General features: G+C 39.2%; 1 protein-coding gene across 10 annotated transcripts in view; it reads left to right on the top strand.

The window, feature by feature from the left end:
- The window catches only part of CDKL3 (cyclin dependent kinase like 3), a 112,702-nt gene that overhangs the window by 39,942 nt on the left and 55,308 nt on the right, over window positions 1-17,452 (top strand). For 8 of the 10 annotated variants that reach the window (XR_615203.5, XM_035284760.3, XM_078359378.1 and 5 more), the window contains 2 exons: window positions 9,496-9,608; window positions 12,314-12,453. The exons of 1 other annotated variant lie outside the window; for it this stretch is intronic. Coding sequence is in view for 8 of the 9 variants with exons in the window: in XM_078359378.1 (XP_078215504.1) it covers window positions 9,496-9,608; window positions 12,314-12,453 (253 nt within the window). In the remaining variant the exon portion in view is untranslated. The remainder of the gene's footprint in view (window positions 1-9,495; window positions 9,609-12,313; window positions 12,454-17,452) is intronic. One more of the 10 variants, XM_078359390.1, reaches the window with a different exon arrangement.

Below are 17,452 nucleotides of genomic sequence, written 5' to 3'. Positions count from 1 at the left end.
GCAGAAGAATTGCTTGAAGCTGGGCAGCATAGGTTGCAGTGAGCCAAGATGCCACTGCACTCCATCCTGAGTGACAGAGCAAGACGCTGTCTAAAAAAAAAAAAAAAAAAAGCCTGCAGTAACAGACCACTCACATCAATTTGTGAGGAAAACATTTTTCTTGTTCATGCCCTAATTGAAGGATTACACAGGTAGAAACAACAGCCAAAACTATAGACATCTCAACTGGTTCAGTGTATATAATTCTGACTGAAAAAGTTGAGCAAACTTTCCACTTGATGGATGCCAAAACCATTACACCCAGATCAGCTGCAGACAAGAGCAGAGCTTTCAATGGAAATTTTAAACAGGTGGCATCAAGATCCTGAAGTGTTTCTCTGAAGAATTGTAACAGGTGATGAAACCTGGCTTTACTAGTATGATCCTGAAGACAAAGCACTGGCTACCAAGCGGTGGAAGTGGGCTGGTCGAAGCAAAAGAGATTAGTCAAGAGCAAAGGTTGTGGCAACAGTTTTTGTTTGTTTGTTTGTTTTTGGATGCTCACAGCATTTTGCTTGTTGACTTTGTGGATGTCCAGATAATAGTATCTGCTTCTTGTGAGAGTGTTTTAAGAAAATTACCCAAGCTTTTTTTTTTTTTTTTCTTTTCCCCATACAGAGTCTGGCTCTGTCACCCAGACTGGAGTGCAGTGGTGGGATCTTGGCTCACTGCAACCTGTTTCCTGGGCTCAAGTTATTCTCCCACCTCAGCCCCCTGAGTAGTTGGGACTACAGGTTCGTGCCACCATGCCCAGTTACATTTTGTATTTTTTGTAGAGATGGGGTTTTACCATGTTGTCCAGGCTGGTCTCGAACTCCTGAGCTCAAGCAATCTGCCTCCCTTGGTCTCCCAAAGTGCTGGGATTACAGGCATGAGCCACTGCACCCAGCTGAAAGTTAGCCAAAGCTTTAGCAAAATAAACATCTGGGAAAGCTTCACCAGAGTGTCTTTCTCCATCATGACCATGCTCCAGCTCATTCTTCTCATCAAACAAGGGCAATTTTATAAACATTTTGATGCAAAATTATTAGGCATCTACTTTAAAGTTCTGATTATTTCCTTCTGATTCTTTTTATTTCCTGATCTTAAAAAAGTCTACAAAGGCACCCATTTTTCTTTAGTTAGTTAATAATGTTAAAAGGACTACATTGATGTTGTTAAACTCTCAAGACGCTCATTTCCTTAGGGATGTACTAAATGGCTGGTATCACTGCTTACAAAAGTATCTTGAACCTTAGGGATCTTACATTGAGAATAAAGTTTATATTTATATTTTAATTTTTTTCTTAGATTATCATTATTATTTATTATTTATTTTTTTGAGACAGAGTCTCACTGTGTCACCCAGACTGGAGTGCAGTGGTGCAATCTTACCTCATTGCAACTTCCACCTTCCAGGCTCAAGCGATTCTCCTGCCTCAGCCTCCCAAGTAGTTGGGATTATAGGCATGTGCCACCATGCCCAGCTAATGAGAATAAAGCTTATATTTTAATTTTTATCATTTATTTCCATTTTCATGAACTTTTTGAAGTCTTCTCATATAATTGCTTTTTAAAATGAATTAAGAGAAGAAAGGAAAAATTATGCATTTATATTGCCTTTTATAATTACACAATTACCTTTACCAGTGCTCTTTGTTTTTTCATGTCGATTTTTAATTTTTTTGAGACAGTATCTCACTCTGACACCCAAGCTGGAGTGCAGTGGAGTGATCATGACTCACTGCATCCTCAATCTTCTGGGCTTAAACAGTCCTTCTGTTTCAGCCTCTCAAATAGCTGGGACTACAGGTATGTGCCACCATACCCAACTAATTAATTGTTTTGTAGATACAGTGTCACACTATATTGCCTAGGCTGGTTTCAAACTCCTGGCCTCAAGCAGTCTTCCCTTGGTCCTCAGATGTGCTGGGATTACAGGTATGAGCAACTCTACCTACCCTTCCTGTGGATTTGAATTACTGTCTGGGGTCACTTGCTTTCAGTCTTAAGAACTTCCTTAATATTTCTTGTGAGTTGGGTTGGTTAGCAACAAATTCTCTGTTTTTGTTTATCTTGAAAAGTCTTATTTTCACCTTCATTTTTGAAAGGTATCTTTGCTAGATATAGGGTTTTTGGTTGACAGGTCCTTTTTGAGCACTTTGAATTCTTGTACCACTGTCTACTGGTGTCCATTGTTTCTATTGAGAAGTCTGTTGTTAATCTTACCAAAGTTCTTTTGTAAGTGATGATTTGTTTTTCTCATGCTGCTTTCAAGATTTTCATCTTGTGTGATGTATTTGTTTTTGGATCTCCTTGTGTTTATTGTTCTTGGAGTTTGTTGAGCTTCCTATGTTTGTGGATTATTTTTCTGAAATAAATGTGGGCAGTTTTCCTCCATTATTTTATAAAATATTTTTCTCTTCTCCTCCATTATTTTATAAAATATTTTTCTCTTCTCCTCATTTTTGTATTCCCAGTATACATACATATTTTGGTGTTTCACATTTCTCTGAGTCTCTGCTATTTTTTTCATTCCTTTTACCTTATATCCTTGAGCTTATATAATTTCTGCTGGTCTGTCTTCAAGTTCATGAATTGTTTTTTTTTGGGCAGGGGTGGGGAGCAGAGTTTTGCTCTTCTTGCCCAAGCTGGAGTGCAAATGGTGCAGTCTCGGCTCACTGCAACCGCTGCCTCCTGGGTTCAAGGGATTCTCTCACCTCAACTTCCTGAGTAGCTGGGATTACAGGTTCCCAACATCCACTGGGGCCCAAACTACTCTTGCCCCAAAAATACAAATAATTTTTTTATTTTTCTCTTCTCCTCCATTATTTGCCCCAAAAATACAAATAATTTTTGTATTTTTAGTAGTGATGGAGTTTTACCATGTTGGCCAGGCTGGGTCTTGAATTCCTGACTTCAGATGATCCATTTGCCTCAGCTTCCCAAAGTGCTGGGATTATAGGTGTGAGCCACCATGCCTGGCCTCTTGAATTCTTTTTTCTCCTTGTTTAAATCTAATGTTGATTTCCTCCAGTGAATTTTTAAATTTCAGTTATTGTGCTTCTCAACTCCAGAATTTCTACTTGGTTCTTCTTCATACACACATACATATATATATCTTGATTGATATTCTCTATTAATATTTGATGTGACACTGTCATTATACGTTTCTTTCCTTCTTTAATCATGTTTTCTCTTAGTTCTGGGAACATATTCATGACTGTTATTTTGAAATATTTTTCTGCCAAATCCAACATGTAGTTACTTTTTTTTCTTCTTCTTGTTCTTCTTTTTTTTTTAGAGACAGAGTCTTGCTCTGTTGCCCAGGCTGCAGTGCAATGGCCCAATCTCAGCTCACTGCAACCTCCGCCTCCCGGGTTCAAGCAATTCTCCTGCTTCAGGCTCCCGAATAGCTGGGACTACAGGTGCACACTGCCACGCCTGGCTAATTTCTATTGTATTTTAGTGGAGGCAGGGTTTCACTGTGTTGCCCAGGCTGGTCTCGAACTCCTAAGCTCAGGCAATCTGCTTGCCTCAGCCTCCCAAAGTGCTAGGATTACAGGTGTGAGCTACCACACTCAGCCCAGTTACTCTTGCAGACACTTTGGGTTGCCTGCTTTTTTTCTGGTGTATGGGTCATATCTCATAGATTTCTTTTCATGCCGTGTAATTTTTGTTGGAACTTGACTATTTTAGATAATGTATTGTGGGAACTCTGGGTATGGGACCCCTCCTTCTGGGACTTGTTACTGTTATTTGCTTGTTTGTATCATAGTGACTGGCTAAATTATTTTCATGGAGTCAGTATTCCCGCCCCCCTGCCAACACACAGTATTAAACCTCTTTAGTTGCTCCTCAGGGAGGCACAGCTTTGGATAGGCCCACAGTCACTCTGAGATGACAGTGGTATTGGTAGGGTTATCTTTCTTTCCACGGCTACTCCTAGCTATTAAACTCCATTCATTGATAGCTTATTGCTCTATTATTTTCAACATTGCTCTGGGGTTTAAATAGCTCTACAAACTGTTCCAATCAAATTATGGTTCCTTTGAAGAAGTAGTTTCGGTGCTCACCATTTAATATTTGTCCTGACCCCAGGAAAGCATCTTCTAATTGTATCGTTCCATGGTTCTTTCCCACAAGCTAGCTGGCCTATACTCTAGACTGTAGCTTCATTAAATTGATGAATCTCCACCTAGTTGTGTTTCACCACCTTCTGTACTGTTGTTGAGAACACATTTAGGCTGGAACTTCTCTATACTCTGTTGCAAATGATGTTAACTCCTTTGAAAGAGATTAGGAGCCATCTAATTTATGGCTTGCTTCTTCCCCCAGGGAAAATCTCTGAGCCCAGTTTCTGGATCTGGGTTGAATTCATGGCACTTTTCTCTCTAAGTTATATTCCTGCTCTTAAGAGCTGACTGCTTAGTGGGATATGGAGAGCAGCAACCTGCGGTCCCCTAAGCTTGCTTCTCCTGGCATGAAACCTCTGTCTTATGAGTGGGGCAAGAGTAGTGTGGGCCCCAGTATTCTCTGTGCACTGCATTCAAGGTAGAACCATTGTTCCATGAACAGGGGTTGGTTGGAAGAGGGTCTCCCTCCTCTTGACACTAATCACCCAGAACTTAAGTCTCAGCAACAGGTAGCTGGAAGAATTATGAGAAATGGTGAAGTTGCACTCGTCCTGGGAAGAAAGCTCTTCAACTGGGAGCTGGAGGAAGAGGGAGCCCTAGAGTGGAGTCTGCCTCACTAGGCAGAGAGTGGTGAAGGAAAAAGTTTTCTTGATTCAAATACAACAGACTCATCTTTCTTATACTGAATTGCATAGTTTTTGGAGGATGAATAAATCTTCATTTTATGCTTAGCCTCAGGACTACAAAGACTCTCTCTATATATACATACATACATACATGCTTTAAGTGTTTGTATTTAAAAAAATAATTCTGAGGCGGAGAATCACTCGAACTCAGGAGGCAGAGCTGGCACTGAGCAGTGACTGCGCCATTGCACTCCAGCCTAGGCAACAAGAGCGAAACTCCATCTTAAAAAAAGTTTTACTAGTTTCAGTGATAAATTAGTAAGAGAGTAGGTCAGCTGATCTGTTCATTCTGTCATGCTAGAAGTTCATACCCCTGTTTGTTTGTTTTTTAATTCTCCCTTACCTCTACATGTTAGATCTAAGCTTTTTTGGATCTACTTTTCTTGACTAAGGCTTGAGTCTAATACCTTTACTTTCTTTAGTGAGTTAATTTGGTTTTCGCTTTTTTCATCGGACAGCTCTTTTTCTGCAAAATATTGTAGTTGAAGTGAGGAGAGGTTTTCTCTATAGCTAACTAGGACTTACTCATATTTCAGAAAATAGGAGGGCCCTTTAAGATTGCTGCTACAATGATAATTGACTAGACATGGTCTGTCCTTTGTTGCTCTTTGAAAGGTCTGCTTAGATAATGCTTTAAATTTCTGTAGATAATGGCTAACCTTACTAAACTGTACTGTGAAATTTCAGGTCAAGCTGGGGAAAAGTGAACTGCTTTGTGTAGGTATGTTTTTAGTGTCTCTTTTGGTAGTGGAGGAGGTGCATAGAAATTGCATTCTGTGGAGAGAATACTTAAAAATAATTAACTTAAAGCTTGAGGGCTAAAACTTGGCTTTTTAAAGTGTGAAAGCTCTTACCTTTATTAGTCATAAGAAACATACAAACCTTGGCTGGGCACGGTGGCTCAAGCCTGTAATCCCGGCACTTTGGGAGGCCGAGGTGGGTGGATCACGAGGTCAAGAGATCGAGACCATCCTGGTCAAAATGGTGAAACCCTGTCTCTACTGAAGAGACAAAAAATTAGCTGGGCATGGTGGCACGTGCCTGTAATCCCAGCTACTCAGGAGGCTGAGGCAGGAGAATTGCCTGAACCCAGGAGGCGGAGGTTGCAGTGAGCCGGGATCACGCCATTGCACTCCAGCCTGGGTAGCAAGAGCGAAACTCCATCTCAAAAAACAAACAAACAAAAAAAGAAACATACAAACCTTTATCACAAGGTGGTACCACTATATAACCACCAGAATGGTTAAATTGAAAAAAAGACCAATGTAAGTGGAACAGTTACAACTCATATACACTGGTGGGGAAATGTAAACTTGTAGGATCACTCTGGAAAACTGTCACTATACAACAGTTAAAGCTGAACATACACATATATGTATTCACCAAAAATCCAAAACTTTGTCTTCATTTTATTTATTCTCACTAAAACTTACTAATATTCATTAAATAAAACTTGTGAAATAAGTAAGCTTATAAGTTACTATTATATCATCCATGGTTATGTAGATCTGAAAAATCATGTATACTATAATTAATTCCTTAATTTCTTCGGTCATTATCTAACAATATACACAAATACATACACATAGTTCTCCATCTCCTTCCTTTTGAACAGAAATAGGAGCATACTATATATAGAGTATAAAATCTTGGTTTCCCTTCCCCTCTTCTTTCTTTATGAGACCATGTCTCACTCTGTCTCACAGGCTAGAGTACACTGGTATACTCATGGCTCACTGCAGCCTTGATCGCCGAGTCTTAAGTGATCCTCCTGCCTTAGCCTCCCAAGTAGCTGGGATCACAGGCATGAGCCACCAAGCCCTGCCACTTTTTATTTGCTTATATTCATAGACTTTAATTTTTAGACCAGTTTTAGGTTCCAGAAAAATTGAACAGAAATTGTAGTTTCCTATGTCTCCTCCATCCTACTCCACACAATTCTCTATTACTAACATCTTGTATTAGTGTAGTACATTTGTTCCAGTGGATGTACCAGTATTGATACATTAGTATTAACTAAATTCCATAGTTTACATTAGAGTTTACTCTGTATTGTATTTCCTGGGTTTTGATAAATGTAGAGTGTCATGTATCCATAATTATAATATCTTTTTTTTTTTTTTTTTTGAGACGGAGTTTTGCTCTTATTACCCAGGTTGGAGTGCAATGGCGCGATCTCGGCTCACTGCAACCTCCGCCTCCTGGGTTCAGGCAATTCTCCTGCCTCAGCCTCCTGAGTAGCTGGGATTACAGGCATGCGCCACCGTGCCCAGCTAATTTTTTTATTTTTAGTAGAGACGGGGTTTCAGCATATTGACCAGGATGGTCTCAATCTCTCGACCTCGTGATCCACCCGCCTCGGCCTCCCAAAGTGCTGGGACTACAGGCGTGAGCCACCGTGCCCGGCCCCATAATTATAATATCATACAGAATAATTTTGTGGTCCTAAAAATCTTCTGCACATCATTTTTATTCTTCCCTCCCTCTCCTGGAACTCCTGACAGCCATTGATCTTTTTACTGTCACTATACTTTAGACTTTTCCAGAATGTCATGTAGTTGGAATCACACAGTATGTAGCTTTTTCAGATTGGTTTCTTTGACCTACCAATATATATTTAAGGTTCCTCCTTTTCTTTGGTGTCTTGACAGCTCACTTCTCTTTTATTGCTAAATAATATTCCATTCTATATATGTACCACAGTTTATTTATCTACTCAACTGTTGAAGGACATCTTTATTGCTTCTATGTGTTGGCAATCATGAAGCAAGCTGTTGTAAACATTCGTGTCCAGGTTTTTTTGTGGACTTAAGTGTTCAACTCATTTGGGTAAATGCCAAGGACAGCAATTGCTGGGTCTTACAGTAAGACTGTTTTGCTTTGTAAGAAGCTGTCAAATTGTCCTCGAAAGTGACTGTAGAATTTTGTGTTTCTACCAGCATTGGATGAGAGAACCTATTGCTTTCCATCCTCACCTGCATTTGATGTTGTCAGTATTTTGGATTTTAGGCATTCTAATAGGTGTGTTGTGGTAACTCATTATTGTTTTAATTTGGAATTATCTGATGACATATAATATTGGGCATCTTTTAATCTGCCTATTTGCCATCTTTATATCTTTTTCAGTGAGATGTATGTTCATATCTTTTGCCCATTATTTAATTGGGTTCTCTTGAATTTTAAGAGTTTTGTGTGTTTTTGATACAAATTCTTTATTATTTTGCAAATATTTTCCCCCAATTTGTGGCTTATCTTTTCATTTGCATAACATTATCTCTCATGGAGCAGAAATTTGTATTTTAATGAAGTTTCTCCTATCAATTTTTTCTCTCGTGAATTACGCTTTTGGTGTTGTATCTAAAATCTCATTACCGAACCCAAGGCCATTTAGATTTTTTCCTATGTGATTGTCTAGAGGTTTTACAGTTTTGCATCTTATATTTAGGGTTATCATGCATCTTGAGTTAATTTTTGTGAAAGGTGTAAGGTCTGTGTTTAGATTCAGTTTTTGTATGTTCCAGCACTATTTGCTGAAAAGACTATCTTTTTTTTCTATTCATTTGCCTTTGCTCCTTTGTCAAAAATCAGTTGAGCGTATTTGTGCAAGTCTGTTTCTGGGTTCTTTATTCTGTTCCCTTGATCTATTTGGCTATTCTTTCACCAGTACTATACTATCTTGCTTATTGTAGCTTTATAAAACATCTCGAAGTCAAGTAGTGTCAGTCTTTGTTCTTTTCAATATTGTATTGGCTGTTCTGAGTCTATTGCCTCTCCATATAAACTTTGCAATCAATTGCCAATATCTACAAAATAATTTCCTAGGATTTTTTTTTAAATTCACAGATTAAATTGTGTGTATTTATTGTATGCAGCATAATGTTTGAGATATATATACATTGTAGAATGACTAAATTTGGCTAATTGACATTTGTGTGTTACCTCATATAATTATCAATTTTTAATTTACTGGGATTTTGATTGGGATTGCATTGACTCTTTACATAAAGCTTGGAAGAACTGACATCTTGACAATATTGAGTAACATGGAGTATTGATGAACATGGAGTATCTTTCCATTTATTTAGATCTTTGATTTCTTTCATGAATGTTGCTTCTTTAGCTTGATAATTTATCTTGTAGATCATTCTATTTCTGCGTATATAGACAGACGTACCTCATCATTTTTAACAGATGAATATTTTATTGTGTGGTTGTACAAAAATTTTCTTAGCCATTCCCTTACAGATGGATGTTTTGGTTGTTTCCAATCTTTTTCTTCCACAAACAGTGCTGCAGTGAAATTCTCATATTAAATCTGTATACACATATGAGTATATCTTAGGATAAATTCCTAGGAATAAAGTTATACAATCAAAAGTATATGCAATTTAAATTTTGGTGGCTTTTGCCAATTTTTCCTCCAAAGAAGCTGTATAAGTTTATACTCCAGAACAGTACATGGGACTATTTCTTTCCTGTAGCCTCACCAATATAGCAGTTAACAATTCTTATAAAGCTGGTATATGGCCTACAAGAAAAACTTACAAATGATACCACTTGTTTCTTTGGCTTTGGCCTTATTTAAACATATTTTTAAGAATATATTTATATATTTCTACATGAAAAAGTGATTTTTTTTTTCTGATCTGTTTGAGACCTGTGGATATCTGGGCTTTGGGCTGTGTGATCATTGAGATGGCCACTGGAAATCCCTATCTTCCTAGTAGCTCTGATTTGGATTTACTCCATAAAATCATTTTGAAAGTAGGTAGGTATTACTGAAATAACATGAGTTACATGTCTAAAATAAATATTACCAGATCAATTCTGCTTAATTTTCATATTCTGCTTTTCTGTGTAAGAACAGGGAAGCATTTGATAGCAGCAGATGGGTGCCTTGGGCTGATAAAGAAGGTAGAAAATTCTTTGTTAGGATGCAAATAGCCAAGCCATATGTTGACGGTTGATGCTAAGAAAAATAGTGCAATAGGAATATACTTCAATTTGTTCAAAAGTTGTTTTTAAATTAGGCTTCTACAAATATTCACACCTCTATATAAGAACTTTTAAATAGTATTGAGTCAGATGGTTTTTTAAAGCATTTGGAAATGGAAAATTATTTACTCAGAGACTGCCCCCTCCCTTTTTTTTTTTTGAGACAGAGTCTCTCTCTGTTGCCCAGGCTGGAGTGCAGTGGCGTGATCTGGGCTTGCAACCTCTGCCTTCCGGATTCAAGCAGTTCTCTGCCTCAGCCTCCCGAGTAGCTGGGATTTCAGCCGCCTGCCACCACACCCAGCTAATTTTTGTATTTTTAGTAGAGACGGGGTTTCACCATCTTGGCCAGGCTGGTCTTGAACTCCGGACCTCATGATCCACCTGCCTTAGCCTCCCAAAGTACTGGAATTACAAGCGTTGAGCCACTGTGCCTCGCCAACCACCTTTCTTTTTAAAGTAAATAGGAATATATAGCCAGATAGCTGTGTTCAAGAACATATTTGATGAAGGCCGAACATGGTGGCTCACACATGTAATCCCAACACTTTGGAGGCCGAGGCAGGCAAATGACCTGAGATCAAGAATTGGAGACCAACCTGACCAACACAGTGAAACCCGATCTCTTGCTAAAAATACAAAAAAAAAAAAAAAATTAACCAGGTGTGGTGGCAGGCACCTGTAATCACAGTTACTCAGGAGGCTGAAACATGAGAATCACTTGAATCCAGGAGACAGAGGTTGCAGTGAGCTGAGATCGTGCCACTGCACTCTAGCCTGGGCAATGGAATGAGACTTTGTCTCAAGATAAAAAGAGTATATTTAATGAGAGTTTAATTATTTGATGATCTGCTTTGGCCATCAAAACATTGATGGTTAGTCTTGAAATTACAATTTCAAGATTTGTGGATTTTTTTAAATTTTAATTTTTTTGAGACAGGGTCTCACTTTGTCATCCAGGCTGGAGTGCAGTAGTGCAATTATGGCACACTTCCTGGGCTCAGATGATTCTCCCACCTCAACCTGCCGAGTAGCTGGGACTACAGGCATGTGCCATCATGCACGGCTAATTTTTGCATTTTTAGTGGAGCTGGGGTTTTGCCATGTTGTCCAGGCTGGTCTAGAACTCCTGAACTCTCAAGCGATCCACCCATCTTGGCCTCCCAAAGTGCTGGGATTATAGGTGTGAGCCACCATTGCCTGGCCAAGATTTGTTTTTTGTTATTACTGAATGAGGAGATTGAGAAGCTCTTTGTATGGCAGGGAAGCTATACATAAATTCGTAATTACAGGATTATGAGGAAGATACTATGAACAATTCTAAAAACAGTGAAATTTGGATACTTAATGATTTAAGATATAGTTTAGGCCGGGCGCAGTGGCTCAAGCCTGTAATCCCAGCACTTTGGGAGGCCGAGGCCAGTGGATCACGAGGTCAGGAGATCGAGACCATCCTGGTCAACATGGTGAAACCCCGTCTCTACTAAAAATACAAAAACTTAGCTGGGCATGGTGGTGTGTGCCTGTAATCCCAGCTACTCAGGAGGCTGAGGCAGGAGAATTGCCTGAACCCAGGAGGCGGAGGTTGCAGTGAGCCGAGATCGTGCCATTGCATTCCAGCCTGGATAACAAGAGTGAAACTCCGTCTCAAAAAAAAAAAAGATATAGTTTAGAGCCTTAACACCCCTCACTTTAGGCCGGGTGTAGTGGCTCACGCCTGTAACCAAGCACTTTGGAGGCCAAGGTGGGCGGATCACCTGAGGTTGGGAGTTCAAGACCAGCCTGACCAACATGGTGAAACCTCGTCATTAAAAAAAAGAAGACACCTTACTTTTGTGTGTCTTTTTAAAAGCTCTGGTTAAGGGATTAATATCAGTAGGAACCTTGGATGGTGGAGTTTAATCTTATCATTTCACAAATGAGAAAACCAAGCATAAAAAAGGAAGAGATTTACCCAAGGTCACAGAACTAGTTATAGCAAAACTGCTAGAACTTAGTTCCCTCCACTCCTATTTGTAGTTCTTTTCATTCTGCTACTACTCTTTAGCCTGGCTTCTTTTTTTTGCAAATTTTGATTTCTAAATACCTTCAACATTTTAGCTGTTTTGAGTAAGGTTTCAACCTATTTTGGTGATGATAGTAAAACCATTTGGATACCCATATGGAAATGTGTAAAAGTTGGACTGTGCATTTTCTGATAGCATTACATATTATATCTTATAGTTTAGGAAAAACAAATAAACCTGGTGGTTTTACATCCCCTGTTGCCTGTGGGCTATCAGTGGATAACTTAGAAAACCTCAATTTTTAATGACATATTCAGAAAGTTTTTATTCAACTTCCAGAAATTAAAAGACATGATCGTTATTTTTCCTTGTATCAGTTTTTAGTAATCTAATGTAGATCACATAGCAATTTGATTATTTTGATCATATACTCATTTTCCTGTTTGTTAAATATACATTTTTCTTTTCTTTTCAGGCAATTTGACACCTCACTTGCAGAATATCTTTTCCAAGAGCCCCGTTTTTGCTGGGGTAGTTCTTCCTCAAGTTCAACATCCCAAAAATGCAAGAAAAAAATATCCAAAGCTTAATGGATTATTGGCAGATATAGTTCATGTATGTTGTTGTTTTCCCAAGACAGAGTCTCTCTCTGTCACCTAGGCTGGAGTGCAGTGGTGTAATCTCAGCTCACTGCAACCCCTGCCTCCCAGTTTCAAGAGATTCTCCTGCCTCAGCCTCCTGAGTAGCAGGGATTACAGGTGCCTGCCATAACACCCAGCTAATTTTTGTATTTTTAGTAGAGACGGGGTTTCACCATGTTGGCCATGGTTGGCCAGGCTGGTCCTGAATTCCTGAGCTCAAGTGATCTGCCCACCTTGGCCTCCCATAGTGCTGGGATTATAGGCATGAGCCACTGTGCCTAGCCAGTTCATGTATATTAAGAAATTAAGACTTTATATTGAGAAATTTGTACAAATTATAATAAAGTTTTAAATTATCGCTTTAATGAAATTCCAAAAGGATTCCTAAAGTAATCCATAGAAAGTTATGTCTTTAGTACAGAGAAATTAAAATTCATAGACTGTCAGAGCTGAAAGCCCCCTAAGATAATTAGGTTCATTATATTTAATTTATCTCTATTTTAATGAGAATTAGGTATAACCTGGAGAAATTCTAAGGACTTACTATGTTTATCACTACCTTTTAACATTTAGTTTAGCTAGGTGAGGGACCTATTTTTTGTACTAAAATATCTACAGGACATTAGCAGCTGTAGTTTTAACATCTGAAGATACACCCAGGCCAAAATCCATTTTGAATTGGAGAAAATAAAAACATTATGTAGCTCCTTTTTATTACTTAAAAATTTTTATTATTATTTTTATTTTATTTGTTTACTTATTTATTAATTTTTTGATATGGAGTCTCACTCTGTCACCCAGGCTGGATTGCAGTGGCATGATCTAGGCTCACTGCAACCTCCACCTCCTGGGTTCAAGCAATTCTCCTGCCTCAGCTTCCCAAGTAGCTGGGACTACAGGCGTGCGCCATCATGTCTGGCTAATTTTTGCATTTTTAGTAGAGACGGGGTTTCACTAGGTTAGCCAGCTAGTCTTCAACTCCTGACTGACCTCATGATCCGTCCGTCTCGGTCTCCCAAAGTGCTGGGATTACAGGCATGAGCCACTGTGCCTGGCCCCCCTTTTTTTTTTGAGACAAGAGTTTTGCTCTTGTTGCCCGGGCTGGAGTGCAGTGGCATGATCTCTGCTCACCACAACCTCCACCTCCCAGGTTCAAGCAATTCTCCGGCCTCAGCCTCCCAAGTAGCTGGGATTATAGTCATGCACCACCATGTCTGGCTAAGTTTGTATTTTTAGTAGAGATGGGGTTTCTCCATGTTGGTCAGGATGGTCTCGAACTCCTGACCTCAGGTGATCTACCTGCCTCGGCCTCCCAAAGTGCTGGGATTACAGGTGTGAGCCACCGCGCCTGGCCTTTATTTATTTATTTATTTTTAGATGGGCTCTCAGTCTTTCACCCAGGTCAGAGTGCAGTGGTGTGACCTCAGCTCACTGAAATTGTGACTTCCCAGGCTCAATTGATCCTCCCGACTCAGCCTCCTGAGTAGCCTGGACTACAGTTACATGCCAACATGCCAGATAATTTTTTTATTTTTTTGTAGAGATTGAGTTTCTCCGTGTTGCCCAGGCTGGTCTCAAACTCCTGGGCACAAACAATAGACTTGCCTCAGCCTCCCAAAATGTTGGGATTACATGCATGTGCCACAGTGCCACACGCCATTTAAAAAATTAGTTATTTTTTACAGTTTCACTCTGTTGCCCAGGCTGGAGTGCAAAGGTGTGATCATTGCTCACTGCAACCCCGAACTCCTATCCTCTAGTAATCCTTCGTCCTTGGCCTCTGAAAGTGGGATTATAGGCATAAGCAACTGTTCCTGGTCAAAATTTAAATTTTATTTAAACTGGCTGTGTACAGTGGCTCATGCCTGTTGTCCCAGCACTTTGAGAGGCTGAGGCAGGTGAATCACCTGAGCCAGCCCACCATGATGAAACCCCGTCTCTTCTAAAAATACAAAAATTAGCTGGGCATGCTGGTGTGTGCCTGTAGTCCCAGCTACAGTCTCCCAAAGTGCTGGGATTACAGGCGTGAGCCTCCTCACTCGGGAGGCTGAGACAGGAGAATCACTTGAACCTTGGAGGCGGAGGTTGCAGTGAGCTGAGATCACACCACTGCACTCCAGCCTGGGTGACAGAGCAAGACTCCATCTCAAAAATAAATCAATAAATTATAAAAAATAAAAACATAAAATTTATTTCATCTAGGTAATAAATATACCAACATATTTAGTACAAAACTCATTTATTTATTTTTATTTTGAATGTAATGGCAAGAATTGCAATTACTTTTGCACCAACCTAATATAAGAACTACATAATAATTATAGAGAAAATATAAAATACACAGTAAACAAAAAGAAGTTCAGATTTTCCCAATTCACATGAACCAGAAAAAAATTACTATTATCAATTTGGTTTATAGGCTTCTAAAGTTTTCCCAACCAAATATATGCATAGAAATTTATGCTTTTGAAAAGGTGTCTTACTTTACACACTGCTATGTAACCTGTTTATTTTTACTTACTGGTATATTGAAACATACTACAATGTTAATAAACATGGAACTATATGATAGTTTTCAGTGGTTGCATAGTATTTCATTGTATGACTATACAATTAGTTTATCTAGTTTTGTGTTTTTGGACATTTGAGTTACTTTTCATTTTTCACCCACTATTGGTAAAGATATGACAATGAAAATTTTTTTATACTTGTCTATATGCATTTGTTTTATTATTTCTTTGGGAGAAATTACTAGAAGAGGTTTCAGGGGCAGTGCCTCATGCCTATAATCCTAGCACTTTGGGAGGCTGAGGTAGGAGGATCAGTTGAGCCCAGGAATTCAAGACCCACCTGGGAAACATAGGGAGACCCTGTCTTTACAAAAAATAAAAAATTAGCCGGGCACAGTGGCATGCACCTATAGTCCCTGCCACTTGGGAGACTGAGGTGGGAGGATTGCTTGAGCCTGGGAGGTTGAGGCTGCAGTGAGCTGTGATTGTGCCACTGCACTCCAGCCTAGGCAACAGAGTGAGACCCTGTCTTAGAAAATGCATATATTGCCGGGCGTGGTGTCTCATGCCTATAATCCCAGCACTTTGGGAGGCAGAGGCCAGTGGATCACGAGGTCAAGAGATCAAGACCATCTCTACTAAAAATACAAAACTTAGCTGGGCATGGTGGTGCGTGCCTGTAATCCCAGCTACTCAGGAGGCTGAGGCAGGAGAATTGCCTGAACCCAGGAGGCGGAGGTTGCGGTGAGCCGAGATTGCGCCATTGCACTCCAGCCTGGGTAGCAAGAGCGAAACTCCATCTCAAAAAAAAAAAAAAAGAAATTGCATATATTAAAAGTGGATTTAGTAAGCCAAAGGATTTATATTTTTTAGAAGTTTTGATATTTTGCTGTTTCTTTTACAGATATTTTTTTCTTATTTGTATCCTCGCTCTCACTTTAGCGTTGGATATTATTATTGTTATTTGAGATGCCGTTTTGCTATGTTGCCCAGGCTAGTGAACTCAACCAATCCTCCTGCCTCAGCCTCCTGAGTAGCTTGGAGGTATTTTTTTTTAATTGTATTTGTATCATTACAGGAGAGAGAAACATTATGCTAATATTCATTGTCTATTTGCATTTCTTTTTTTAAGAATCTTTAGGTCAGCCATGGTGACTCATGCATGTAATCCCAGGACTTTGAGAGGCCAAGGCAGGAGGAGGATGGCTTGAGGCCAGGTGTTCCAGACCCAGCCTGAGCAATATAGTGAGATCCTGTCTCTAAACAAAATCATAGGGTGTCATGATACCCACTTGTATGTAGTCTTAGCTATTTGGGAGGCCGAGGCAGGAAGATCATTTGAACCCAGGAGTTTGAGACTGCAGTGGTCTATGCTTGCACCACTGCACTGTAGCCTGGGAGACAGAGCAAGACCCTGTCTAAAAAAAAGAAAAAAAGAGGCCAGATGCAGTAGCTCACGCCTCTAATCCTAGCACTTTGGGAGGCCGAAGTGGGTGGATCACCTGAGGTCAGGAGTTCGAATTAGCTGGGCGTTGTGGTGCATGTCTATAATCCCAGCTACTCGGGAGGCTGAGGAAGGAGAATTGCTTGAACCTGGGAGGTAGAGGTTGTAGTGAGCTGAGATTGCACACTGCACTGCCTGTGTGACAGGAGCAAGACTTCCATCTCAAAAAAAAAAAAAAAAAAAAGAAAAGAAAAGAAAAGAAAAAGGAGAAAAGAATCCTTAACCTATTTGTCAACTAAAATATTTATCTTATTGATTTGTGAAAAACATACATTAATCTTTTGTCATAAATTTTGCAATACTTTTGCAAGACTTGCAATATGCTTTTTTTTTTAACAATTGGAATCATTTAATGATTTGGAATGCTACATTTATCTTAGACAAAATGCTTATACATGTGTAGTATGTTTTTGTTCCATTGATTTTTCTCTTTATTCTAGAAGTAGTACAACTTTGATTTATTATTCTAACTTTAAAATACATTTGAATATCTGATGTAGGGCATGTATTTTTCCTAGATATAAATTTTCTAAACAATGGTATTGGGGTGTAATTTATGGACAGTAAACTACACGTACTTAAAATGTAGAATTTGAAGAGTTTTGATACATGTATACACACATGAAACCACCACCATAATCAAGATACCTAACACACACACACACAGACACACACACACAACCTAACATCTCCATCACTCTCCAGAATTTCACTGTGTCCTTTTACAATTCATCTTTTCTTCCATTTCTGTCCCCAGATAACCACTGATTTGCTTTCTGTTCCCATAGATTAGTTTGCATTTTCTAGAATCTTATATAAACATAATCATACAGTAGGTACTCTTTTATATCTGACTTCTTCCAGTCAGCATAATGGTTTAGCGATTCGTTCATGTTTTTGTATATATTAGCAATTCCTTTTTTTGCAGAGTAGTGATTCATTATATGACTATGACACAT

Source organism: Callithrix jacchus, chromosome 2, assembly GCF_049354715.1.
Source record: "Callithrix jacchus isolate 240 chromosome 2, calJac240_pri, whole genome shotgun sequence".
NCBI classification, from domain to species: Eukaryota; Metazoa; Chordata; class Mammalia; order Primates; family Cebidae; genus Callithrix; species Callithrix jacchus.
The sequence above is the reverse complement of the archived record's forward strand: the minus strand, read 5'-3'. Positions and strand labels throughout refer to the sequence as shown.